At 36.7% G+C, this 27,697-nt stretch overlaps 1 protein-coding gene across 3 annotated transcripts in view; it reads left to right on the forward strand.

Moving 5' to 3' along the window:
* The window catches only part of TEX10 (testis expressed 10), a 66,273-nt gene that overhangs the window by 30,343 nt on the left and 8,233 nt on the right, over positions 1 to 27,697 (forward strand). For 2 of the 3 annotated variants that reach the window (XM_035016208.1, XM_035016207.1), the window contains 7 exons: positions 3,876 to 4,114; positions 4,839 to 4,974; positions 6,846 to 7,021; positions 8,323 to 8,500; positions 14,200 to 14,288; positions 16,024 to 16,157; positions 26,041 to 26,121. In XM_035016208.1, coding sequence (XP_034872099.1) covers positions 3,876 to 4,114; positions 4,839 to 4,974; positions 6,846 to 7,021; positions 8,323 to 8,500; positions 14,200 to 14,288; positions 16,024 to 16,157; positions 26,041 to 26,121 — 1,033 coding nt within the window. The remainder of the gene's footprint in view (positions 1 to 3,875; positions 4,115 to 4,838; positions 4,975 to 6,845; positions 7,022 to 8,322; positions 8,501 to 14,199; positions 14,289 to 16,023; positions 16,158 to 26,040; positions 26,122 to 27,697) is intronic. The other variant, XR_004681261.1, reaches the window with a different exon arrangement.

Below are 27,697 nucleotides of genomic sequence, written 5' to 3' on the forward strand. Positions count from 1 at the left end.
AAAAAAAAAAGAAAAATCAAATCTTAAATCTCGAATGAAATCTCTTTAAACAGATCTGATAAATTCTAATTAGCTTTAAAAGCATTACTGCAGTCCCATTTTTTTCCTTTCTGGTAAAGACTGATTAAACATATGTTAGACCTACTTACTGAATCTTCTATTTTTCTTTCTTTTTTACCTCATACCCGCGAGCTTTTAATTATTAAGCTTTGTTTAGCTGAGCTCAGATACAAATCCACTGAGTTTTTGTTTTTTCATTTGTATAATTTCTGTCCATTTGCTCCCAGCACCATTTGTTGAAAAGACCATCCTTTCTCCATTGAATTGGTTTTGCTCTTTTGTTAGAGATTAGTTGATTAGATTTTTGTGGGTCTGTTTGGAGTTCTTTGTTCCATTAATCTGTATGTGTCTGTTCTTTTACCGATTCCATGATGTCTTGATTACTGTAGTTGTATAGTAACTCTTGAAATTGGGTAGAATGAGTCCTCCCGCTTTGTTCTGCTTCAGTCTTGGGTTGGGCATTTTAGGTCTTTCGCCTTTCCATATAAACTTCAGAATCAATTTATTGACGACTACAGATAGAATGCTGGGATTTTGATTTGAATTGTGTTGAACTAGTTGGGAGGAATTGTTATTTAAACCACTGGTATAGAGCAAAATTGGAATTAACTTTTATCTAAGAGCTGTTTCTATTTCCAGTTCACCTTTCCCTGGATAATATATGAAAGTCCCCATGTTTGGCAGGCCCTGGGCTCTGATTTTTCCGTGAGGCCACTAAAAGGTTACATCAGTTTTGCAGCTTTTTCTTTGGAATTGGCATTTACCCTAAGGACAAAGCCTTGAGTGCTAGTATCTTGCTTTTTTTTCATAGATGTTGGGACCCAGTAAAATGTTCATTATCTTCTTAGCTCCTTTTTTTTTTTTTTTTTTAAGATTTTATTTATTTATTTGAGAGAGAGAATGAGAGAGCACATGAGAAGGGGGAGGGTCAGAGGGAGAAGCAGACTCCCTGCCGAGCAGGGAGCCCGATGCGGGACTCCATCCAGGGACTCCAGGATTATGACCTGAGCCAAAGGCAGTCGCTTAACCAACTGAGCCACCCAGGCGCCCTATCTTCTTAGCTCTTGAATACTTTTGAGGTTTTTAAAAAATGATTTCATCTGGTTTTAATGTTGTTTTCAGGAAGGGGATTAGTTTGTAATCCACCTACATTACTGTTACTGAAAATTGGAGTATCCGCATTAACGTGCTTCCCTTATAGAATTGATGGTTGGCATATTTAGTCCTTAAAAATTTGTATAAAGTATTGGAGGAGCAGAATGAATTCTCCCAAGTTTGAAGTGTCCATTGAGAACTTCCAGACAGTAATAGATTATGCTGCTTGAGATAAACCTAGGGTAGATCTTGGGAAGCTCTACTTCTGAAGAAATGTGGCAATTAAGTTTTTGTGTGGTCTAGTTAATGTTAAAATGTGCTTTGGTTTGGGGCACTGGGCAATTTGGCAAAAAACCTTGTAGTAATTTGGGTTTGTGGTGTGTAGACTACTAGTTATCTGTCCCATTCTCATTCATTCCTTTCTTAAATTCCAGTGTTTAGCTAGGAATAGGTCTATACAAAATAACTGGATTTCCTGCTGCTTTTGCAGCTAGGCGTGGCCATGTGAGTAATTTTCATTAAATAGCTTGGACTTCTTCTGGTGTCAGACTTGTACTTTGAGTTGTCTGTTGGCTATCTCTGCGTGGAATTATACCAGAGACACTACAAGCTCCACATATCAAAAGTAATATTTATTTTCTGGATCTCTGCTCCTTCATTTATCCAGTCACCAGTGCTAAAACTTTTGATTCCTCCAATTCCCACCATCCCCAAACTCATATACATGTATACACTTCAACAAACTTCAAATCCGGCTAATTTTTTTAAAGATTTTGTTTATTTATTTGAGAGAGAATGAGAGAGCGAGCAAGCACATGAGAGGGGGAGGGTCAGAGGGAGAAGCTGACTCCCCACTGAGCCAGGGAGCCTGATGTGGGACTCGATCCCGGGACTCCAGGATCATGATCTGAGTTGAAGGCAGTCGCTTAACCAACTGAGCCACCCAGGCACCCCAAATCCAGCTAATTTTTATTCTTCGTAAATGGTCCCGCCTTCTCCCAGTCCATACAACAGTGACCTTGGTTCTTGAGATCGTCATGTCTTGCCTAGATTGCTACAACAGCCAAATAACTGCTTTTGTTTTTGTTTGTTTGTTTGTTTGTTTGTTTTAAGATTTTATTCATTTGAGGGCGCCTGGGTGGCTCAGTTGGTTAAGTGACTGCCTTCGGCTCAGGTCATGATCCTGGAGTCCCGGGATCGAGTCCCACATCGGGCTCCCTGCTCAGCAGGGAGTCTGCTTCTCCCTCTGACCCTCCTCCCTCTCATGCTCTCTGTCTCTCATTCTCTCTCTCGCAAATAAATTTTAAAAATCTTAAAAAAAAAAAAAGATTTTATTCATTTGAGAGAGAGAGCACTAGTGAGGGGAGAGGCAGAGGGAAAGGGAGAAGCATACTCCGCTGAGTAGGGAACCCAACGTGGGGCTCTGTCCCAGGACTGGGAGATCATGACCTGAACAGAAGGCAGACACTTAACCAGCTGAGCCACCCAAGCGCCCCTGCTTCTTTGTTTATAGTCTTGTAACTCTGATTTTTCCTTTTCTGTCTCCACAAATAACCCATCTGAAATAAGTTTTCAACCATGTTACTCATGTGGTTGCAGAATTAATTTTAGTGCCCTTAGCCTCCCTGACTCTGTAATCTGGTTCCATTTTACCTTTCCAGGCTCATCTGTCATTCCTAACCCTACATTTGATGCTCTGATAGCACCAGATTTCTTTTATTTCCCTTCCCATGCATTCTTGGTTCTTCGTTACTGTGTCCTTGCTCATGCTTGATATAGATTAACTTTTTCCTTTAAAATTGGTCAGATTTTTTAATTAACTTTACATTTTTTTTTTAAAGATTTTATTTATTTGACAGAGAGAGACAGCGAGAGAGGGAACACAAGCAGGGGGAGTGGGAGAGGGAGAAGCAGGCTTCCCGCAGAGCAGGGAGCCCGATGCGGGGCTCGATCCCAGGACCCTGGGATCATGACCTGAGCCGAAGGCAGACGCTTAACGACTGAGCCACCCAGGCACCCCTAACTTTCCATTTTTTGAAACCTGAAATAAATAGTCTTTGCTGTTGAATATGCCATAGTCTGAAATAGGTATTTATATTCTAAGTTGCAATTTCTGTTTTTATTGAAAGTATTGGAGATTTTTTTTTTTTGAGATTTCTTTTTTGAAATTTCTTTGAAGCTTTGAAAGAAATTTGTTTTATTTGGCTAGAAAAAAACGATTTTAATACGTGTATCGTGTAAGTTGTTTCAGAACAGTGCTTATCTGGACCAGTCTCCTTATGTCACACATGGAAATTGTGGCTAGGAGAAATTAGTGATTATGTGGTGAGTTAGAAGCAGAGTCAGGATCTCCTGTGACCTACATCCAAATATAAGTATCTGTTTTAAAAAAATCTTTAAGCATGTTGAGGTTCTCAAGTCTTATCTCCAGATTACGTTTAGGATTACCAAGCATTGTTATAAGGGCCTTTACTTTTTGTGTGAAGAGGAATTTGGGTAATGAACTGAGCAGTATACAAATTCATGTCTTCTTAACAACCTAAAGGAATGGTTTATTTATAAAACGATGGCCTAAACCTTGCCTCTGTACCTGTCGTCTTGGCAGTTTATTTTAGAAGGAAGTATTTTGACCCATTGATAGATTATTTTAAGTATTCTAAGTGAAGCAGGCATGGTAGATATAACACTTTATAGATGTGTGTGTCTTTGTTTATTTTTAGCATCAAGCATTGCACGATTCTCTCCAATAATGTAGATCATCTATTACTGAATTTAACACTGTCTGATATCATGGTCTCCCTGGCAAATGCCTCAACTTTGCAGAAGGATTCCAATTGGATAGAAATGATAAGGAAATTTGTGACAGAGACCCTTGAAGATGGCTTTAGGCTAAATAGTAAGCAGCTGAACAGATTGCTTGGGGTATCATGGAGATTAATGCAGATACAACCCAACAGAGGTAGGTGTTACTGCTTTGTCTTAAGAGAGGAGCTCTTATGCATGCTATTAGGGTCTAGCTTTGAATTAATCACTTTCAGACATTCCATGAGTCAGGTTAATTACATTCAAGCCATAAAAGGTAGCTTGTATAAGTATAAAGGACTATCTACTTGAACATCGAAGTTTTTTATGGCTCAGAGAATCTCTTTATCAGTGAGTAGGTGCACTCTGAAGCAATATGGTAACATTTCGAGTAGATTACAGACTTGAGTAAATTAAGACAGGTATTACTAAGAGGAAATGCCATAGAGCCTAAGAAATACCCTTCTCTGGTCTAGTTTGATTAGAAATTGAGCACTTTTCCCTTTTATCTGTATAGAATCCTCTACCTTTGTTCTAGCCTGAAGTTATGTCACACTAAGTTCTTTTTTAGTGTGACTTACTAATTCTTTTCATTCAAAAACAAAGCTTTCCTGTTTGATTCCCATCTTATTCATCTTTCTAATATCCTGGTTGTCATCACTACATAGGTTTTGTTGTCCCTTAGGAAAATTTATACTGTAATCTCTGGTTGGTTTGACTTTTATAGTAGGTCATTGCTACAGGACTTCAGGGGTAGTTACCAGTTTGTGACTAAGATCTGCTTTGTCATAGGAACAAAGTAAAGTGCTTCTGTGCTTTTAGAGGAATTAGAGCTGGTGAAGAAATATTTTTGCTTCATATGAAGTTGTTTTTGTTTTTAGAGGCTACAGAGTCTCTCATCAAGGCAGTTTATACATTGTATCAGCAGAGAGGCCTTCTCCTTCCAGTTCGGACTTTGTTACTGAAGTTTTTCAGTAAAATCTATCAAAAAGAAGAACTGAGATCTTACAGAGTCAGGTAAAGTTTCATTTATTTTGCCTTTCTTTTTCTTGTGGGGTTTTTTTTTTTTTTAGTCTATTTAAATAGGACAAAAGAGTGATAAAATCTTTGGAGGAGTTCACTTTTCATCTCATTTGGTTGCATGTAAGAAAAGATATAAAATTGTATAAAGAAGCATATATAATGGTGCCAGTAAACTTTTTGTATATAACCAAGCAGATAAAAGCCTCTTTGAGCTTGTATTTCCCCTTGTCCTCCGTTTATATCTTAAGGACAGTTGGAATAACCTGTAGCAGCCTCAGCCTTTCTTTTGCTTTCCATAAAAATTATGGAGGTTGAACCACTAGCCCTTAATTACATTGGGTTATATGGTATAAGAATGAGGACGATAGAAGATGAGAATGTTTCTGGCTTAGTTTGGTGCTATCAAGGGAGATGGACAACACAAAGAGTAGAATTAAGGAATTAATTTTTTGATGTGAGTTTGAGGTATATTTCAGATAGGAAGATATCTTTAGGCAGAAGATAAGGGTTGGGGATACCTCAGCATACATAGGTAGTTGAAACATTTGAGTCTTTAGTACAGACCAGGTGCTTTTCATAATTTATCTAAATCTCATACTCCTACTATGAGGTGTAGGTACTGTTACTTTCGTTTTATAGGAGGAAGCTGAAGCTTAGGTTAAATAAGTTGGTGAGTGTCCTATAATTAATGGGAAACAGAGCTGGGACTTAAGTTCAGGTCTGTGTGACAAAAAGGTCATGCTTAAATCATTAAGCTCTTGAGGTGCAGCAAAAGTGATTGCTGTTACCTGAGTAAAGAGACATTGGAGCTTTACCAGGTACAAGTGCAGTTGACCCTTGAACAATGTGGGGGTTAGGGACACTGACACATACCCCCACTTCCCCCACCCCCTGGCGCACAGTCAAAAATCTGTGTGTAACTTTTGACTCCCCCAAAACTTTACTAATAGCCTACTGTTGACTAGAAGCCTTACCGATAATAACAGTTGTTATACACATATTTTATGTTACATATATTATAGTCTTACAATTACATCTGACTTCTTAGGTGTATTTATGTTACATATATATATATATATATATATATATTTTTAGATTTTATTTATTTATTTGACAGAGAGAGACACAGCGAGAGAGGGAACACAAGCAGGGGGAGTGGGAGAGGGAGAAGCAGGCTTCCCGCCGAGCAGGGAGCCTGATGCGGGGCTCGATCCCAGGACCTGGAATCATGACCTGAGCTGAAGGCAGACGCTTAACGACTGAGCCACCCAGGCGCCCCTATGTTACATATATTCTTAAAGTTACACCCTAACTTCTAAGAAGAATATAATATTTTCAGTATTTCTAGGCTATGCACTTTGTGAGGTTTTCAAATTGTTCTCCAAAAAATTTTCCAATATATTTATTAAAAAAAAAAACCTGCTTGTAAGTGGAGCCACGCAGTTCAAACCCATGTTGTTCAAGGGTCAGCTGTGTACTGAAGAACTAAAAATAACACAGGTTCAAAGCCATTTAGTCTGGGAGCACCGTTTATTGAATGCATCAATGAGTTAATATAGTATAATAGCTAACAAATAGTACAAAGAGTAGTAGTGTCTGTGTTTTTTAAGATAAACATACAATTTAGATAGTGCCCCAAATTACATGGTCTTTTTAATTTAGTGGGTAAAACCCTGGAAAATGCTATAGCTAAATAAACGATGCTGCCATTCTTAGAAGCTCTCAAATGTTTAAATGAGTACATGTGTTCTTGGTAGATGAGTTGTTACTCTGTGGTATATTCAGGTTAAAAAAATTTTTTTTGTTTAAACTTCCCTTGTCTTTGGAAATTATACTTTACTTTTTTCTTATTTGGTGTTTCTTAGGTATCGTAGTAAGGTGTTATCCCGTTGGCTGGCTGGTTTACCATTGCAACTTGCTCACCTTGGTTCCCGAAATCCTGAGCTCTCAACACAGCTTATTGATATCATCCATACTGCAGCAGCACGAGCAAATAGAGAATTACTAAAAAGTTTACAAGCTTCTGCTCTACGAATCTATGGTAAGAGTTTAACTGTGTAGGTAGCCATTGATCTACCCTGATTCAGGAAGGAAGTTTCTAAGGAGAACGCTTTAGGTTTGCCTTTCCTTTAAATTATTATAAATTGGCTATACCATGGTTAAATTGCCAAAACAAAATAAAATTTCAAACAGTAAATTCATTTTCAATAGTAAGTATTTTTTATTAGGATAGTTTTAGAAGGTTTAGTGGTTGTAGATGCTTCTTGGATTCTAAAATTGTCTTTTCAGCCACCTGCTGTTCACAAATCAGAACTGATCAGGAATTTTTAAAAAATTCCTTTGAAGCTTTGGCAGCACAATTACTTAATCATAATGGATATCTTGTATGACTTCCATGTATTTATATATTTTTTATTCATCTCTGGAACTATTTCACATTTTAATCAAAAATACCAATAAGAGCATACCAGGATATATACGTATATATAATCTATTATTGAGATGTAGTTCGCATATCATAAAATTTGCCATTTTACAATGTACATTTCAGTGTTTTTAACATATTCCCAAAGTTGTGCAATCTGTCTGATTCCAGAATATTTTTATCACCCCCAAAAGAAACTATACCCATTAGTAGTCCTTCCCAGCTCCTGGCACACAAATTTACTTTTCTGTCTCTATGGATTTGCCTATTTTGAACATTTGTTATAAATGGAATATTATAATATGGGGCCTTTTGAATCTAGCTACTTTTATTTAATGTACTGTTTTCAGCATTCATGCATGCTATAGTGTGCATGTATCTGAACTTTATTTATTTTTTTTTTTTACTGCTGAGTACTAGTATTCCATTATATGGATCTTTCACTTATATTTATCCATTCATTAAGTGAGGGACATTTGGTTTGCTTCCACCTTTTTGGGGTTATATTTTTAAGTCTTTTTTTTCAATATTGCTTGTATGTATTATCTTTTGCTTTAAATTAGGTTGATTATTGTAACTGTCCCTGTTTAGCAAAAGTGCTTGTTTTTTACTGTTTTACTTTGTGTTCAATCCCTTTACCCTTATCAAAGTTTGTATTTCAAACTGACACTTGGATATTATGGAATCATTACAGTGTTAAATATATCTTAAAATAATGATTATATTCATTGTTTTACTTTAGAAAATAGTTTAAGTTAAACATACACTTTATGATAAAACTTTTTTTATGTAGTTGATACATTGGAATTCAGTTTAACACAGTAAAAAGTAATCTTTATTGATTTAACCTCTGTGTATCTTTTATATCTTTATAAATTCATCTTTTATGAACTTAATATGTGTACCTACCCCACTAGATCCACAAGAAGGCACTGTGGTGGTTCTCCCAGCAGAGTCTCAGCAGCGTTTGGTCCAGCTTGTATATTTTCTACCCAGTCTGCCTGCTGATTTACTTTCTCGGTTAAGTCGTTGCTGTATTATGGGAAGACTCAGTTCAAGTTTGGCTGCCATGCTTATTGGGATACTGCACATGAGGTAGCATTCTCAAGTGAGCTGTATTTGAAGTATATAGTCTTTTTCCCCATGCCTTTTACTGGCGATATGTAAACTACAGAACACTTCTAAGGTTACATACTGCTACTAACTTCATTTGCTCTTAATGCAATAGTTAAAGCTGTTGATATTATTGCTAGATAGAGTAAGCTCACTAAAGTAAGACTGTTAAGTTTTTTAGTGATTTGTATAGATAGAAATTGTCTATAATTGTATAGATTTTTACACATTTGAAATTATCAAAAGCATGAAGTAAGGGTTCAGTGGCACGTGAGAGAGTACTGTTCTTAAATCCTTCTCTTTTATGGAATTGTGATACACACCTTCTTTTCAGGGACCTACAAATTTAATGTAGCTGGTGAAATACATATGTTTGTGGACTCAGACAAGGAATCATTTGAAATCTCTTTTGTGTGTGTGTGTGTGGTTGAATATACATAATATAAAACTTAACCATTTTGACCAGTTTTAAGTATACAATTAAAACTGTACAGTGACATCAAGTATTTTCACACTGTTGTGCAACTAGTACCATTGTCCATCTCCGAATTTTTTTTTTTTTAAGATTTTATTTATTTATTTGATAGAGAATGGGAGAGAGAGTGAGAGAAAGCACAAGCAGGGGGAGCAGCAGAGGGAGAGGGAGAAGCAGGCTCCCCACTGAGCAGGGAGCCCGATGTGGGGCTCAATCCCAGGACCCTGGGATCACGACCTGAGCTGAAGGCAGACCCTCAACCGACTGAGCCACCCAGCCGCCCTCATCTCCAGAACTTCTGCATCATTCCAAACTGAAACTCTGCATGCATTAAACAATAACTCCTCATTCCCCCTGCCCCCAGCCCTTTAGTAACAACTATTCTTTTTTTTTTTTTGAAGATTTTTTTTTTAAATTTATTCATTTGAGACACAGATACAGAGAGAGAGCATGAGCAGGGGGGGGAGACAGAGGGAGAGGGAGAAGCAGGCTCCCCGCCAAGCCAGGAGCCCGACGTGGGGCTCGATCACAGGACCCTAGAATCATGACCTGAGCTGAAGGCAGATGCTTAACCATCTGAGCCACCCAGGCGCCCTTAGTAACCACTATTCTGTCTTCATGCTTTTGATTATTCTAGGTACCTCATATAAGTGGAATCATAAAATATTTGTCCTTTTGTGTCTTATTTCACTCAGCATAACTCTTTAAGGTTCATTCATGTTGTATCATATATCAAAATTTCCTTTTAAAGAAAGCTTAGGGGTGCCTGGGTGGTTCAGTCGTTAGGCATCTGCCTTCGACTCAGGTCATGATCCCAGGGTCCTGGGATCAAGCCCCGCATAGGGCTCCCTGCTCGGTGGGAAGCTTGCTTCTCCCTCCCCCACACCCCCTGCTTGTGTTCCTGCTCTGGCTATCTCTCTCTGTCAAATAACTAAATAAAATCTTAAAAAAAAAAAAAAAAAGCTGACTTAATGTTCCATTATATGTATATACTACATTTTATCTGTTGATGGGCACTTGGTTGTTTCCGTCTTTTAGCTATTGAGAATAATGCTGCTTTGAACATTGGTGTACAAATACCTGTTTGAGTCCTTGCTTTTAATTCTTTTGGCTATAGACCCAGAAGTGGAATTGCTGGATCACATGGTAATTCTCTAATTTTTCGAGGAATTGCTATACTGTATTCCACAGTGGCTGTATCATTTTACTTTTAAATTTCTTTTTTTTAGATTACTAGACATTTACTGTTTATTTCAGAGAGAGCATGCGCACGCACGAGCAGCGGGGAGAGGGAGAGGGAGAAGCAGACACCCCACTGAGCAGGGAGCCTGATGAGAGACTTGATCCCAGGACCCTGGGATCATGACCTGAGCTGAAGGCAGATGCTTAACCGACTGAGCCACCCAGGCACCCTTACTCTTAAATGTTTTATAACCAATTAATAGTGTTTCATATTGCAAGTGTTCAAAGTATCCTTAAACACCTTGTGTTTGTATTTTAGGAATAATATTTTTATTTTTACTTATTTTTAAAAGATTTTTTTTTTTTTTAAGATTTTTTACTTATTTGTCAGAGAGAGAGAGCGCGCACAAAGCAGGGGGAGCGCAGGCAGAGGGAGAAGCAGGCTCCCCACTGAGCAAGGAGCCCGATGTGGGACTCTGTTCTAGGACCCTGGGATCATGACCTGAGCCAAAGGCAGATGCTTAATCACTTAATCGACTGAGCCACCCAGGCATTCCTAAAGATTTTATTTATTCATGAGAAAGAGAGAGCAAGAGAGAGCACAAGTAGGGGGAGGGGCAGAAGGAGAGGGTGAAGCAGGCTCAGGGCAAGCAGGGAGCCCAGTGAGGGGCTGGATCCCAGGACCCTGAGATCACGACCTGAGCCAAAGGCAGACACTTAACCAGTGGAGCCACCCAGGCACCCCAGGCATAATATTTTTAGTATTCAGTAGTGTTTATTACTGATTGTGGCTCATGGACAGGGTCTAATATGGTTTTAGGCAGAAATTGAAATCTAGGCTGTACCTAAAGAATTTAAAGACTGACTTCCTTGTGGTTTCTTATACATACAAATCTAGCCCAGTTAAGTAGGAGTAGCTCACTTTATTAGTAGACTTTCTTTAGCTTCTTTGACAGTCTCTTTTTACCAGTATAGGACATATGTTGGAATCTATCTCCTGAAGTGCGATTCATAACTGATGATAACCTTTTCTTTTAGCAAAAGAGCGCTATCTGCAACATGTTTATATGTGAAAATTCAGTGTTACATTTCTGTGTGCATGTGCATTAGAGAACGACTTGGTCTTATTTCTAAGTATTTTAAGCATTTATTAGTTTCCCATGTTTTCCTTTCTTAGGGGAACAAAAATCCTGCTCCTTGTCTAGTAAGCATTTATTCAATGTTAGGCCTTTAAAAAAATTAGATGCTCTTTTTCTGCTCCTGAAGTGGTTTTGTGTTTATTAACTTCCAGTAGAGGGCACTCTGTTCCTTTGATATAACTCGTGAAGGATCTGTTTTAAAATTGATTTAAATTAACCTTTTGAACACTTCTTGAAACTGATTCTCCTTGAAAGCTATATTTAATGGCTTTATCAACATTAGTTATGATTCACTTTGCTTAATAATTTTTGTCAAGAATGTTTTCAAATTTTTACTTATTTCTTATGGAGATTTGTAGTAACTGTTAAGAAAATGAATTTACAAATAATAGTAGGGGTTCATAATCTTTTTTTTTTTTAAGATTTTATTTATTTGACAGAGATAGTGAGAGCAGGAACACAAGCAGGGGGAGTGGGAGAGGAAGAAGCAGGCTTCCCGTCGAGCAGGGAGCCTGATGTGAGGCTCGATCCCAGGACACTGGGATCAAGACCTGAGCCGAAGGCAGACACTTAACAACTGAGCCACCCAGGCGCCCCAGGCTTCATAATCCTTAACAGCAGATTGTCATTGTAGTTAAAAGTCGGCCAAGTTAAATTTTGCCTTTTAGCAGAGTCTATTTAGGTAGACTTCTCTTTCTGTAGATGTATTGTTCTCATTCAAACCAGTTTTTTTTTAAAGATTTTATTTGACACAGAGAGAGCGAGGGAGAGCGAGAGTGTGCGCATAATCAGGGGGAATGGCAGGCAGGGGAGAAGGCTCCCCACTGAGCAGGGAGCCCGATGTGGGGCTCTATCCGAGAACCCCGGGATCATGACCCAAGCCGAAGGCAGCCGCTTAACCGACTGAGCCACCCAGGCACCCCCAAACTAATCTCTCTTTTAAAAAATAATACAAAATTAGGACTTCTCAACTTTTCTTGGACCAGTGACATTATCATTGTATCAATTCCTAGATTCAGAATTTAACAATGTTTATTTCCTTCAGACATAATGCTGGGTTATTTCATATCTGTTTTTTTTACTTCAAAATAGCCCTTTTTCTCCTTGACCATGACTGTAAAGTCACTGTTTTTTATAATCGTCTACCTGTACTATTATAATATCCCATCTATCTTGTGCAGTATTGCCAGATTAATTTTCCTGAAATAGTCCTTTAATTCTGATTTTTTTTATTACATTAATTGGATTGTGAGATAGGTTCAATTTAGGTTTTGTAGTTCTGACGCCGTTTGTCTTTATCAGAGTGAGTTCACCCCAAAGAATATAGTTTGTTTCATGTGTGAAAAACCCATCCAGTGAAAACTGTTTGTATACATTTTATCTTTTGGAAGGTATAGAGTTGTTGCCCCTTCCTTTTTTATTGCTCACTTACAGTTTTTTAGAGTTTGACTTTTCACCCCATAGCATTCTGCTTGTATTTTTCCATTTGCTTTTGCTCATTCCCTACCCTTTCTGCCCCTAGTTTATTTACAGCTAGATTGGGACACATAAGACATAAATGTTGAGAGGTAATCTGCGTTGTTAGATAAAAATCTTTGACAAGGGAGAAATTGGGGGACTAAGAAATTTGGCTTGGGTTTTAAGTGGCGAATATATGACCTGCTCTGCCAGGAACAGATTCACTTTACTTCTTTTGCCGCATCTTACTCTCAGAAGTATTCTGGCTTGGAAAGTACATATGGTTATAATTTTAAGGACATTATGCTACGTTGCTTATCATTTTGTTCAAAGTGGACTCTTAAATGGATTTGCTACCTCTTTTAGCCACTGGATGGCACAGTTGACCCCCCCCTTCCCCTGGGTTCAAAAGCCTATTTGCTTTCTAACTACCATTTTGTACTCCTTTCCATTGTGCATTTCTGATTTTCTTGTAAACTCTTACCTTTTGATATTCCCTCTACAGTCCTTTCCTTACTGTGGGAATAATACTCAGAAAGGTATTTCCATTATTTAAACTCCCCAAATTTAAAGAATATTAATAAATATAAACACAACTATTTTAACAGTAAAAATAATTAAGTGCTTTTAGTTGAATTAGAAACTCCTAATTTTGTCAGATATTTTATTTGGATAGCTGTGATAAAATTTGTAGCTTGTTGGATCTGATTGTTCTCAGCATCCTCCCACCCCTTTTCCTTTCCATATCTAAGGCTGAAATTTGCTTTTTCTTTAGCCTTAACTTGAGAGTTTTTAAAGGAATCACTGGAAACTGATCCCAGAGCAGGAACCAGATAATCCTCATTTAATGAGAAGCTGCTTTACATTTAGCTATTCCCTAAGTACCCTACCAGTACTTGAGCTGCACTATTAGGAAGTAGGCCCAGTTACACTTTTGCAAAGTATAGGAACACACAATTATCTTAGAGTGGCTTTACAAGGAATATTCTTTACCTAATCAAGATAGTTTTTGTTTAGTTAGGTAGGAAGCTGGAGCTTGTTTAAACTTAGCTCATTTAAAATGTAAGCAAGGTAAAACTATAAAAATCAAGTAGCAGCCATACCTACTACTAAAAAGCAAGACTTCATTTTGGCTCCTTAGAGTCTGATTTTCAAGTGGTGTGGAAATTTTCTAAATTACACCATATATATGGACCAATTATGCTTTTTCATGAAAACTTTACATAAATATAAAATATGTTAGAAGTTAAATTTTCCATATTATGGTACTTGAGCCTTTACATATAAAGTGAATATATACTCTGGGTTTTTAAGTTATTGATGCAGATTGTTTTCAGTAAAGAAAAATTGTTACATAATGTGCTATTTTTCTAAAGAGTCTTCAACTCATTCACTTCTGGTAATAATTCTCTCATTGTTTATTATAGATCATCATTTTCTGGATGGAAGTATTCAGTTAAAGACTGGTTGATGAGTGACGTGGACTATTTCAGCTTCTTATTTTCAACACTTACAGGTAAAGACATTCACCTGCCAAATTAAGGAAAGGCAAAACCTAGCATGAAAATTCTCCTAAGATATGTTGTCTTAGCTGTTTGGGTCTAAGTTTTGAAGATGATAAATAATCTATCTTGAAATGATTTTTATTGACTAATAGAAAATCTTTGAAGGAATGTTTGTACTCTCTGTTGTCAGGTTCTTGAGGCAGGGATATACATGATTTATGTTTAAAACTCTCTAGAGTACACATACTCTGGGGATTATTTGAATATCACATGATTATATTTTTCTTTCTTGGTCTTATTTCTCAACTTTATTATCGTGGTTTACAGTGAATTGGTTATACTTAACTCTTTTTCAAAAAAATTTTAAGATTTTATTTGAAAGTGAGAGCGAGAGAGAGAGAGCGCCAGCACGAGTGAGGGGAGGGGCAGAGGGAGAAGAAGGCTCCCTGCTGAGCAGGACCCTGGGATCATGACCTGAGCCAAAGGCAGACACTTAACGGACTGAACCACCCAGGAGCCCCTACTTGACTCTTTTTCAGATAGCCAGATGCAAACCCCGTTGCATACTTTGAAAAAATTGGTGAACAAATATCCATCTTAAACATGTTTAAAATGTTCCACCTGATAGAAATGTACATCAGGTTTTGATTAGCCATTTTCTACATTCCATTAGCTCTCAAAGCAAAATTAGTAAGATGAATCTATAAATGTTGTAAGCTATATGTATAAGTATTACTATTGTTTTAAATGATTGTACTATTTCAGCATTTCTGTTTTATATTTAAATGATGAAGATGAGATTATTTGAAATTTTCTGAAGACCTGAAGTTAGGAAACTTAATGGATAGGTTAAGTCAGACTCCAAAAAGAACTTGACAGGTGCTGATAATGAGCTAAATACAGCAAGATAACGGCTGCATACAAGATAAATGAGTTTATTTGATAGTTTTGGATGTGCACATTTGAGATGGGAGGCACAGACTTTATGTTTTAATAGTAGTACAGTCAGAAGGTTTAGTGGTTTTGGAAAGCTCATTAGGAGTCAGTAGTGTGATGTGGCCATCAAACTACATGAGGACTCTTTCAGCTGTGTCCTGGAAATACAGTGATCTGAACATCAAAGCAGACCACATCGCCGGTATTCTGATCATTCTGAGCACTGTCTTTTCAGGAGACACTGTCAGGTTGTGGATGAGGGTTAGACCAAATGTAATAGGGGTGGTAAGAGAATCAAATTTTGTTGTATAAGGTATGGTTAAAGGAATTACACATGTATTATTTAAAAAATCCAGAAAGGTTTAGGAGGGATAGAGTGGTTTTAAAACACTTGAAGGGCTATTATATCAAAATATAGAGATAGTATATGTATGAAATCATACATCATTTTACTTGTTGATTTGCTATTTTAAACCTACCAGTATGGGGAAAGTGTATGCCTTTCACGTTTTTTTAAAGTAAACGTGGTAAAGTTCCTAATATAAGGGGTAAAACCTGTTTCTTGCTGTATCATATATTGGGCCAGATCACATTCTTTGTGTACATAATTATATGAATTTTACTGCCTTCATTGCTAGCAATTCATTTTTTAAAAATATATGAAATGAAGAAATTCAAAGAAAACAAAGTAGCATGAAGAAGAATTTAACTTGAAGGTACATGTTAACGTCTGTTTTTAAAAAATATGAAGAATGTCATTTGCTTTGTGATTTATTTATTTTTTATTGTCTTTCTTTATTTCCAAATTAGGGTTTTCAAAAGAGGAGTTGACTTGGCTCCAAAACCTTCGAGGAGTTCCTCATGTCATCCAGGCACAGCTTTCCCCTGTGCTGCTTTACCTTACAGACTTGGATCAGTTTTTACATCATTGGGATGTAACAGAGGTAAATAGTGCATTTGAAAAGAAACTCATGATTATTAAAATTCTGTTAATCAACCACCAATCGTTACTATATATTAGGATTGCCTTATAGGAGGTACTCTTAGAGATTAAGAGTAGTGTAAGAGAGGATCCATGTTTTGAGAGTGCTTATGATCTTGGATAGGAGATCTCAGTTTCTAAAAGAGGAGTGTTTTTCATTATAGGTTGCACTACTAGACTAGAATAAATTAGCAATTTGAATGGTAGAGACAAATTTATTTTTATCTAGTATAGAATAGAATAGGATAGATGCTTCTATGGAAAAGGGAGAATTTGATTCAGGTATTGAAGGATGAGTAAGACTACTTGGATTTGGTATCCTTGGAGGTGGTGTTTTTTAAAAAACAAAAGATTCTGTAGTTCCTTTGGTTTTGAGAATTAGTACATAGTTTGTTAAAATTAATATAAATCCCTCACTTTCGTTAAGTTTTAAAGTTCAACCTACAAATCTTATTTTTAAGATAAATATAATGAATTTAAGCTATCTTTAAAAATGGGACCTTTGTTATATTTTATTCCTTTTACAAACTTAGTTAAAATTTTAAATCATTTAAATAGCTTTTAAGTATATTCACTAATTGTCAAGTAGTTCAGTTATCTGACAGACCTTCACAAATGTTAAATATTAAATATATAATAAATTAAACTTTATAAATATAAATCTTTATAACTTAAGTTTTGGTGTTGCTTATAGTAAAAATCAGATTAAAATCACAAGTCTAAATTCTAAATTACATGTTTTAAATTGGAATTATTAGGCTGAACTTTTACCCTAATAGGCCAAATTGTCATACATGTTACAAATATGTAAACTAAATATGCAAAAACATCATAAACATTAATACTAAGGATTTGATTTTCTAAGACATTTCTATAATAATTAATTTCTATTATTTATTTCTTCAGTTTCCTTTCCTGCATGAAAAATGCTTACCCAGTAAGAATGCACTTAAGTCATCTCAAGTAATTTTGGTTTCGAGCATTTTTTGCAAATTCTGATGTTATGTTCTCTGCTGGCCAATTTTCTTTCTTTCTTTTTTTTTTTTTTTAAGATTATTTGAGAGAGTGAGTACATGAGAGGGGGGAGGGTCGGAGGGAGAAGCAGGCTCCTTGCCAAGCAGGGAGCCCAATGCGGGACCCGATCCCAGAACTCCAGGATCATGACTTGAGCCGAAGGCAGTTGCCTAACCAACTCAGCCACCCAGGCGCCCCAGGCTAATTTTCTTTTAATGATTCAGAAGGCCTCTGGTGAGGACACTGACTATAATCTTTTTTTATAGTTTATAATTGGTAGTCCAAAAGGTTTTTTTTTAAACCTCTTTGTCACTCTTCTCAATAGGTTAGTCTCCACATTCAAGTTACAGCCGACTTCTGTTTGTTGATATACCAATTGAGTTTATTCAACTGATCTGTTATTTACTTCTTTCATTCTATTCTGAATATCCTTAATGTTTTTCCTGTTAGGACTGTACCTTCTGTAGATATTTAATGCACTTCTCATCTGGCTTTGTTTGAATCTGATCACAATACTTAAGTATGTCAGTTATATTTATCTTCATTGCCACAGTGCCTGGTAGTGTGTTTATGTGTAGGTTCTTAAAAATACTGGATTTTAAAAAGTGAAAAGAAATAATGAATTGGTTTAGCATCTGAAATTTTATCTACTCCATAGTAAATGAAGAGAGCTAAAACAGGCCTCGTAAGGTTAAGGCCTTGAATACTGGATTGGTGGGGTTGTGTTTGCAACAATAGTAAGAGTTTGTTTTTGTGTTTTATTTTTTAAATTTTAAAAATATATTTTTAAAGATTTTATTTTTATTTGAGAGAGAGAGTGCAAGCATGAGCAGGGGGAGGGGCAACATGAGAGGGAGAAGCAGATGCCCTGCTGATCAGGGAGCCCGATGGGGGGCTCGATCCCAGGACCCTGGGATCATGACCGGTGCTGAAGGCAGACTCTTGACTGACTGAGCCACGCAGGGCCCCAGTAAGAGTAGTTTTAAAGGACAGACTGTATCTAATGTATTTAAACCATTATGATGTATTTGAGAAAGCACTGTATGGGGATTAGTGGGCTCCCTATTCCAGGCATAGGTTTGCCATTGTCTAGTTTTGCAACTTGGACAAGTCATATAACCTTTATCTGATAATTTAAATTTTTCATAAGCACATTGTCTGTGTAAAACCAAGATATAACTGTCATAAAAATGTTATCAGCTGTATTTCTGAAGTAACATTTGGCAAGGACGTGTATTTAAACTTCCAGGTTGCTGTCTTTGAAATGTTAAGACATAATTAGGAAAAATCTAAAAGACACATTTTCATTTTTGAAGTTCTTAAGCGAAGATTTCAATTTTCTTTTGGATAGATTTTGTTATTTAAGTTGGCCTTTTCATGTAAAAATATTTGAAATACACATAGTTTTTCACATCCTTAATGCATAATTTTATTTTTAATTATTTCACTTGAACAAGTTATTAGGACAGTGAGATTGCTCATTTGTTTTGTAGTTTTACCTGCCTAGACCAAAGTGATTTAAAAAAAAAAAAGAAAATCATTTTTTTAGTAGGTATTATTCACAGAATACAATTCAGAATGGAGATAATAAAAAGTCTTCTTCCATTCCCTCTCAGCAACCCTTTTTTCTTCCCAGTTTCTAAATATATTCTTTCAGATATCTTCTATCTACACAAGTGACTGAGTATATTATTTTGGTTTTCTTTTATAGAAGTAACATACTTTATTTGCTAATCTGGACCTTGCCATTTTCATTTAGTATCTTTGTGATTATTCCTTCTGAGCACTGAAGGAAGAATTGTATGACCTTCCTGTTAATGATGGAAACTCTAGTTAACACGGAAGGATCATAAAGGAAACAGGAATCTCTGTACAGAGATACCTTTTACAAATGGAGACTTCTATTCCAGAGCCAGTGAAAGGTTTTAAGGTTAATGTTGTCATTTACAAAAATATTGGATGGCTGTGAAAGAACGTTTTTTAACATGGATAATCTCTGAATAATAGTAATAAAACATAAATCCAGTTTAAGAAATAGAACACTTTTATTATTTTTTATTTTGTAAACATTGTATTTTAGAGAGTCGGGGGAGGGGCAGAGGGAGAGAATCCTCAAGCAGACTTACCACTGAGTGTGGAGCCTGACATGGGGCTTGATCCCATGACCCGTGAGATCATGACCTGAATTGAAATCAAGAGTTAGACACTTAACCAACTGAGCCACCCAGGTGCCCCTGAACATTTTTATTTTTGAAAACCCTGTGTACATTTCCCCTTTCCCTTCAGAGTTAACACTGTTTTAAATTTTGTTTATCATACTCTTGTTTCTTTATTGTTTTACCATATTAGCACATAACTCCAAACTGTGTGGTTTAGATTTACATTGTATTAAACTTTTAAAAAGTGAAATATTTTTCAGTAATTCGCTTTTTATTTAGTACACTCTTTAAGTTATGTATGTTATTAAGGAGGGCACATGATGTAATGAGCACTGGGTGTTACATAGGACTGATGAATCCCTGAACTCTACCTCTGAAACTAATAATACACTATATGTTAATTAATTGAATTTAAATAAATTTAAAAAATAAAAGTTATATGTTAATATGTAAGCAGTCATTCATTGTTCTCATTTCTGTGGTATCCTGTTGTAAGATACCATGATTCATTGTTTTCATAGTTTGAGTATTTTTAGCATTCCATTTTATCTCCACCTTGGCATATTAGCTGTGCTTCTCTTTTTTTATGTTTTTAGGTGTTTGGTCTTTAACTTAAGACAGCCTACCTTCAAATTATACTATACTCATATCGTAATATAATGTGTAATAATATTTTATAAGGTCATTCTTATGTTAGTTTTTCTGTATGTAATATCTTTTTTTTTTCTCTACATGTTTTCAGGATAACCCTTTTATCACTTTCTTCAGCAGCTTGATTGTATTAATGCCTTGGTGTTATTTATTTACTTAAGATTTATTTATTTGTCAGAGAATGAGAGAGGGCGTGCATGCACAAGTAGGGGGAGTAGCCGGCAGAGGGAGAAGCAGGATCCCTGCTGAGCAAGGACCCGGATGCGGGGCTTGATCCCAGGACCCTGGAATCATGACCCGAGCCAAAGGCAGACACTTAACCCAGGTGTCCTTTTTTTTTCTTTCTTTCTTTCTTTTTTTAATAGCTTAATGTTGGCTGAATGTTTTTTGTTTTTTGTTTTTTTAAGATTTTATTTATTTGACAGAGAGCACAAGTAGGCAGAGAGGCAGGGAGAGGGAGAAGCAGGCTCCCTGCCGAGCAGGGAGCCCGATGTGGGACTCGATCCCAGGACTCTGGGATCATGACCTAAGCCAAAGGCAGCCGCTTCACCAACTGAGCCACCCAGGCACCCTGGCTGAATTTTTTTTAGGCATATAATTTATTGTGTTGGGAAAAGTGTCAGTCATTCCTTCAAAAAAATGTTTTGGGTCCCTTTTTTGGACTCCAATTACATGTATGTTAGATTCTTGACATTTTCCTGTAGGCTTTTGAGACTTTTTTTAAACACCCTTTCCACTGTCTCTTCAGAAAGTATGCTGTGTCTTCAAGTTCACTGATTTTTTCTGCATTATCTAATCTCTTAAATCCAACCAAAGATTTTTTTTGTTTTAACTAAGATTTTTTTTAGAACAATTCTAATTTCACAGAAAAATAGAAGTGAAGGAACAGGTATTTCCCCTATACAATCCCTCCCCCCACACAGGCATAGACTCCTCCATTATCAACATCCCCCACCAAAGTGGTACATTTGTTACAGTTAATGATTCTATATTGATGTAATTACCCAAAGTCCAGAGTTTACATTATGGCTCACTCTTGGTGTTACACATTTTATGGATCTGGACAAATGTATAATGCCATATTATCCATTAATCTCATACAGAGTGTCTTTATTGCCCTAAAATCCTGTGTGCTGTGCCTGCTCATCTCCGTGTTCCCCAACCCCTGACAACCACTGATTTTCTTTTTTTTTTTTTTACTGTCTGTAGTTTTGCCTTTTCCAGAATGTCCTATATTTGGAACTGTATAGGATATAGCCTTTTTATATTGGCTGTTACTTTCACTTAGTAATATTCTTTAAGATTATTCCATGTTTTTTTGTGGCTTCATAGCTCACTGCTTTTTAATGCTGAATAAAGAAAGATTGCATTGATGTACCAGTTTATGTGTTCACCGACTGAAGAACATCTTTTTTGCTTCCACATTTTGGTAATTATGAATAAAGCTGTATAGGTTTATAAACATCCATGTGTAGGTTTTTGTGTAGACATGTTTTCAACTCCTTTGGGTAAATACCAAGGAAATGGTTGCTGGGTCATATGGTAAGAGTGCATTTAATTTTCTGAGAAACAACACAGTGTCTTCTAAAGTGGTTGTACCATTTTGCAATCGTACCAGCAGTGAATGAGTTTCTGTTGCTCTAGATCCTTGCCCGCATTTCACGTCAGTGTTTTGGATTTGGGCCATTCTAATAGGTGTGTAGCATTTCATTATCTAATTTTGATTTCCCTTATAACATATGATGTGGAGCATATTTTCATGTTTATTTGCCATATGTCTTTGGTGAGGTATCTGTTATGGTCTTTGGCCCATATTTTAATTGGGTTGTTTTCTTGTTGAGTTTTAAGTGTTCTTTGAATATTTTGGGTAACAGTACTTCATCACATAGGTCTTTTGTGAAGATTTTCTCCCAGTTCTGTGGCTTGTCTGTTCGTACTCTTGACATTATCTTTTGCAGAGCAGAATTTTTTAATTTTAATGAAGTCCAGCTTACCATTTCTTTCTTCCCTGCACATTGTGCCTTTGGTGTTGTATCTAAAAAGTCATCACCATACTTAAGGTCATTTAGGTTTTTCCTCCTGTGTTATCTTCTAAGCCAGTTATAGTTTTGTATTTTGCATTTTACATTTAGGTCTGTTATCCATTCTGAGTTAATTGTTGTGAAGAGTCTAGATTTATTTGCATACAGATTGTTAAAGCACCATTTATTGAAAGGTCTTTGTTTCATTGTCAGAGATCACTTGACTAGGTGGGTCTGTCGCTGGGTTCTCTATTCTGTTCCATTAATCTCTGTTCTTTGACCAGTATTGTAGTATCTTTTTTTTTTTTGAAGATTTTATTTATTTATTTGAGAGAGAGAGAGCACATGAGAGGGGGGAGGGCCAGAGGGAGAAGCATACTCCCCGCTGAGCAGGGAGCCCGATGTGGGACTCGATCCCGGGACTCCAGGATCATGACCTGAGCCGAAGGCAGTTGCTTAACCAACTGAGCCACCCAGGCGCCCAGTATTGTAGTATCTTGATTACTGTAGCTGTATAGTAATTTATGAAGTTGGGTAGTGTCAGTCCCTTAACTTTGTTCTTTTCCTTTAATATTGTATTGGCTGTTCCTGGGTTTTTTCCTGTCTAAATAAATTTTAGAATCAATTTGTTGATACCACAAAATGATTTACTGGGATTTTGATTGGATTTGCATTGAATCTATAGATCAAGTTGGGAAGAACTGACATCATGACATTATTGAATCTTTCTATCCCATGAACATGAAATACCTCTGTTTATTTAATTCTTTGATTTCATTCAGCAGATTTTTGTAGTTTTCCTCTTACAGATCTTGTACATATTTTGTTAGGTTTATATCTAAGTATTTCTGTTTTTTTGGGGTGCTAATATAAATTTAATTTCAAATTCTACTTGTTCATTGCTGGTATTTGGAATGTGATGGACTTTAATATATTCACATTGTATCCTGTAACCTTGCTATAATTACTTACTAGTTCCAGGAATTTTTTTTGTCAGTTGTTAAAGATTTTCTACATAGCCAGTTCATGTCATTTATGAACAAAGACCAACAAGTGAATTTTTAAAGTTTAGATAATGTATTTTTTATCTCTTTTTTCTTTAACTTTTTTTTTTTAAGTAACCCCTATACCCAACATGGGGCTCGAACCCACAACCCCAAGATCAAGAGTCACATGCTCTACCAACTGAGCCAGCCAGGCGCCCCTTCTTTATCTTAAACATATTTGTAGTAATAGTTGTTTTAAAGTTCTTATCTGCTAATTCTGTCATGCCATTATGTTGATTGGTTTAAGAGAGGTGGGCTGTCTTGTCTCGTTCTTACCTTTTGTAGTATTGGTTGATGATTGTTGAGAGACTGCCAGGCAGGCTCCCTTCTGAGCCGGGAGCCCAACGTGGGGCTCAGTCCCAGGACCTTGGGACCATGACCCGAGCCGAAGGCAGACCATTAACCGACTGAGCCACACAGGCGCCCCCAAAGAACTTTATGGACTGTTTGACATAATGCCCATACCCATACTTTAGTTTGTAGGTCTTACAAACAAGCATTCCGGTTATATAACTATAATCTAGTCATCAAAATCAGGAAATTAAGATTGGTATGTTACTGTCATTTAATCCTCAAACCTCAATCCTATTTTGCCAGTTGTCCCAATAATTTGTCGTTGTTTTGTTTTTTTAAAGTAAGCTCTGTGCCCAATGAGGGGCTTGAACCTCATGACCCTGAGATCAAGAGTCACATGCTCTGCTGGGATTTTGATTGGATTTGCATTGAATCTATAGATCAAGTTGGGAATAGCAAAAGAAAACACTCCAAATTATTCATAGCTTTCAGTTGTAATGTCTGTTTCATCTCCTTCAATTTGGTATAGTTCCTCAGTCTTTCCTGGTCTTTTGTTGACCTTGATGCTTTGAAGAACATTGGGACAGTTATTTTGTAAAATTTTCCTCCCATTTGGGTTTGTGTTCCCTCATGGTTAGATTCAGGCTATACAAATTTGGTAGGAATATGACACAAGTGTTGCTGTGGTTTTTTGATTGCATCCTGTCAGGTCATGCTTGGTTTCAATTTGTCCCATTTTAGATAGATCCTCACTTTGATCTCTTGATTAAGTGCTGTCTGCCCCACTTCTCCACTCTTTACTTTTTCTCCTTTGTAATTAATAGTTTATGAGGAGATATTTTGAAACTGTTAATCCCAGTCATTTTTTATTAGTCTCTATTTATTTGTGTTAGTATGGTTTCCTATTTTACTCAGTGAGTCACTATAAAATTTAGTGGCTGCTTTGTTCTTTTGACATGTGCTCATTTTTTTCTTAGTACTTCCTTTTACTTTCTTGTACCACAGATTGTTCCATATTTATACTTAATTTTCCCTGTCCCAGCCCTGCAATCAGGTATTTTTTTTAAAGAAGCCCAGTTTTCTGTTAAGTGGAGAATGGTATTTTGAAACCAACTTAAGGACTCTGGGTGTGGTCATCACTATTGGACCTTGGTGCTCCCAGACTGTCATGGACAGAAATCAGCAATTTAACACCAGGGTTCATTCTAGTTGTCTTCTTTTCCTCTTGTACCTGCCTTTTCTGAAGGTGAGAATCTTGGCTTCCATTATACTTAATATCATTTACTTGATCAATTTCTTTGTCTATAATTAATCTTCTTTTGGTTCCACCCCTGTCCATGCAGGCATCTTCCTGACCCCATTTGAACTCCCAACTCACTGGGGACAGTCTGCCTCTATTTATTCATGAATGGCCTTCCCTGGGTCACTGCATCTCTCCTACCTACTCCAGTGCTGATGTTTACCTGATTCAGCCCAACCCAGTTGCTCTGGAAGGGAAAGGGGTGGTGGAAAGGAAGGGATTAAATTAAATGGTCATTTATTAGCAAATGGGCCTTTTCAAATGTGATTTATCCTTTATTAATGAAAATATTCAGTTTTGAAGTAGGACGATGGCATTAGAAATATGTTTTTACATTGTTACTTAACAAGCATAAAAGAAAATAAAAATTGCCATGTGAAAACTCTGGGTGCTATTAATTTATAAGAGGTTTTAAGGACTGGTAGTTCGACAGTCGAGAAATAATGCATAGAGCTGTTGATTTTTCCGGGTTGATTGACGGTTTCCTTGAATTTAGTTTGACTGTCCTCTTGCTAGAGTGATACTCTTTTTTTATTTTTTATTTTTTAATTTTTTAAATTAACTTACAATGTATTATTTGTTTCAGGGGTACAGGTCTGTGATTCATCAGTCTTACACAACACCCAGTGCTCTAGAGTGATATTCTTATTTCCACCAGCTTTGTCTTTGTCTTTCTATGTGATTCTTTCACATATTTCACTTTTGGCACTGCATTCCATCCGCTTCTGGAATTGTGTAATGATGTCTCTGAAGGACTGGATGTTGTCCTTTCCTCCTGTTCCCTTGAGAACTTAGAAAATTAAAAATACTAAGGATTTGACTCCCACTTTCCTTATATTTTCTTTTCCTGTGGACTGTTCTCTTCCTTTTACCTTTGGGGAATAGGAGGCAGCATTATAATTAATTTGAACAGGATATTAGTAGTTTCTGGATCATAAGTGTTTTTCTATGGTACATTTTTCTACCAAATGGAAAAAAGGCTTTTGTCAGCCCTTCGTTCACATCATTCAGATCTTTCTCTTTTAGTACTTATAATAGAAATACGGTCTCTACCTTGGTGGATTGAAGCTACTTTTTTAGGGCTGTGAGAGAGGAGTTCCTCAGTCTTTCATTCCTGTGCCTGGCACCTGATAGGACTAGCTCAATGTCCAGTAAATGTTTAATTAATGAATTGTTTGGAAAATTATCCCATATATGAGACTCGATTGTTTTACAAAACTTTGACATTTGTATCTTCAAAGTGATTTTTTGTTAAGTTTCCTGTTCTATGTAGGGCAAGTAGGTTAAAAAAAAGTCTGTAGAGCTTGTTTCTGACCTAAAATGTCCCGATTTGGTTACTGTTTTTCTCCTTTTCTGACAGACAGTTTGTCACAGTTTATTGGTTATCCCTGCCCGAAGCCAGAGCTTTGACATCCTGCAGAGTGCCATCAGTAAGCATTTGGTAAATATACTTACATTTTTTTGTTTTGTTTTGTTTTGCTACTGAAAAAATCATAGAGAATCCTTGGTTAATAGTGGGTTTGCCATAGGCGAGGAGAGAGTGTGTGTCCAGAATTCTAAGCTTAATAATTCCATGGCCTCATAGCATGATGCTGTGACAAGAACTGGGAAATCTTGATGTTTTTCCTGGCTGTTACGTATTAATTCTGTAACCTTGGGAAATTCCCCCTTTTCCAGGACCTTACTTTCTCCATCTGCAATGAAGGGCTTTAAAATTATACCTTAGGTTCTTCTGACTTGTAATGCTTTAATTAACATGTACTTGGTATTGGTGTATTGGGAATCCAGAATCCAGACTGGGGTCTAATTTACACCTTAAAGATCTGGGTTCTAAAGTAGGGATGTATCCTAACAGTTGGCTCAAGGCCTGGTCACTAGAAGCAGCGAGCTCAGCCTTGAGACTATTTTGTCTTCTGGACAGTTGGTGTTCCTTGTTTCCATTGGGTGTGCCTGGGTTTTTGCTTTTTAGCTTCCTCCAACATTTATACTTGGATCTCTGGCTTACTATAATTATGTATAGTGCAAGGGACGGCTCCCACATTTTATCTTCTAGGCACTCTCACTTGTTTGGGTCATTTTATAGGCACATTGCAACCCCCTTTTCTCCTTTAAAATGTTATTTCCCTTAAGTTGGAAGGATACTGTTTTGAATTCCCAGTACTCTTTTCTCTCGACTGTCGAACTTCCAGTCCTTATGTGTTGTGTCTCTAAGGATCCCTACCTTTTTTCTTGTCACCTCCCCTCCAGATATTTATGTCCTCATCGGACTGCATTCATTATTCTAGTTAAAAGATCAACACAATAGTCATTCTTGGCCACTATATTCAGACAGCCTGATCAGAGCCTGCAGACTTCAGTGATGACTCAACAGTAGTTCCCAGGAGATTTAAACTGTGCACACGTAACAATTATAAGTTAGAGTCCACCTTAATGACAGTTTACAGTAGAGTCCAAATGAATACATATACCATGATGTCCCTTATCGAGGTTTTGGGGCAGTGAAGCAGTCAGGTGTTCAGTATAGTGATGTCTTACCCCTGGGTGTTTCACTTAGTCATGTCTGAATGAGTAGCTAAATTAAGGGAAGGGGAAGGCTAATTGTAAAATGAACTCTGGTTTGTACACTTAATTACCTGGGGTGGAGGTGGTGCCAGATATTAAGAGTTTTCTAGTCTGAAGAATCTAATAAAGATCATGTAAATGTGATTGTTGGTATCAAGATTTGGGGGGGCATGAAAGAATCCTTTTAAATGATGGTATTTCTGACCATCAGAAATTGTAATGTCTTGAAAATTTTAGTAGACTTTGTCATGGAGGGGAGGCAGTGGATTAAGTTAATAGTATTTCTTGAGTTGGCATGCTTTCAAAGTTATTTAATGTAGTAATTAAATGCTTAAGGGAAAACAGGACCTTAAGGTATGGCAGGTGGCATGTATTATGTATGTGCTGTTTTTCAGTAGAAGTGATGTTAGGTTAACTCTCCAGTTAATGGGGTTTGGTTTTATCCAGGAGAGAGG

This window comes from Mirounga leonina, unplaced genomic scaffold (genome assembly GCF_011800145.1).
Source record: "Mirounga leonina isolate KUSES-001 unplaced genomic scaffold, KU_Mleo_1.0 Mir_170, whole genome shotgun sequence".
Classification (NCBI taxonomy): domain Eukaryota; kingdom Metazoa; phylum Chordata; class Mammalia; order Carnivora; family Phocidae; genus Mirounga; species Mirounga leonina.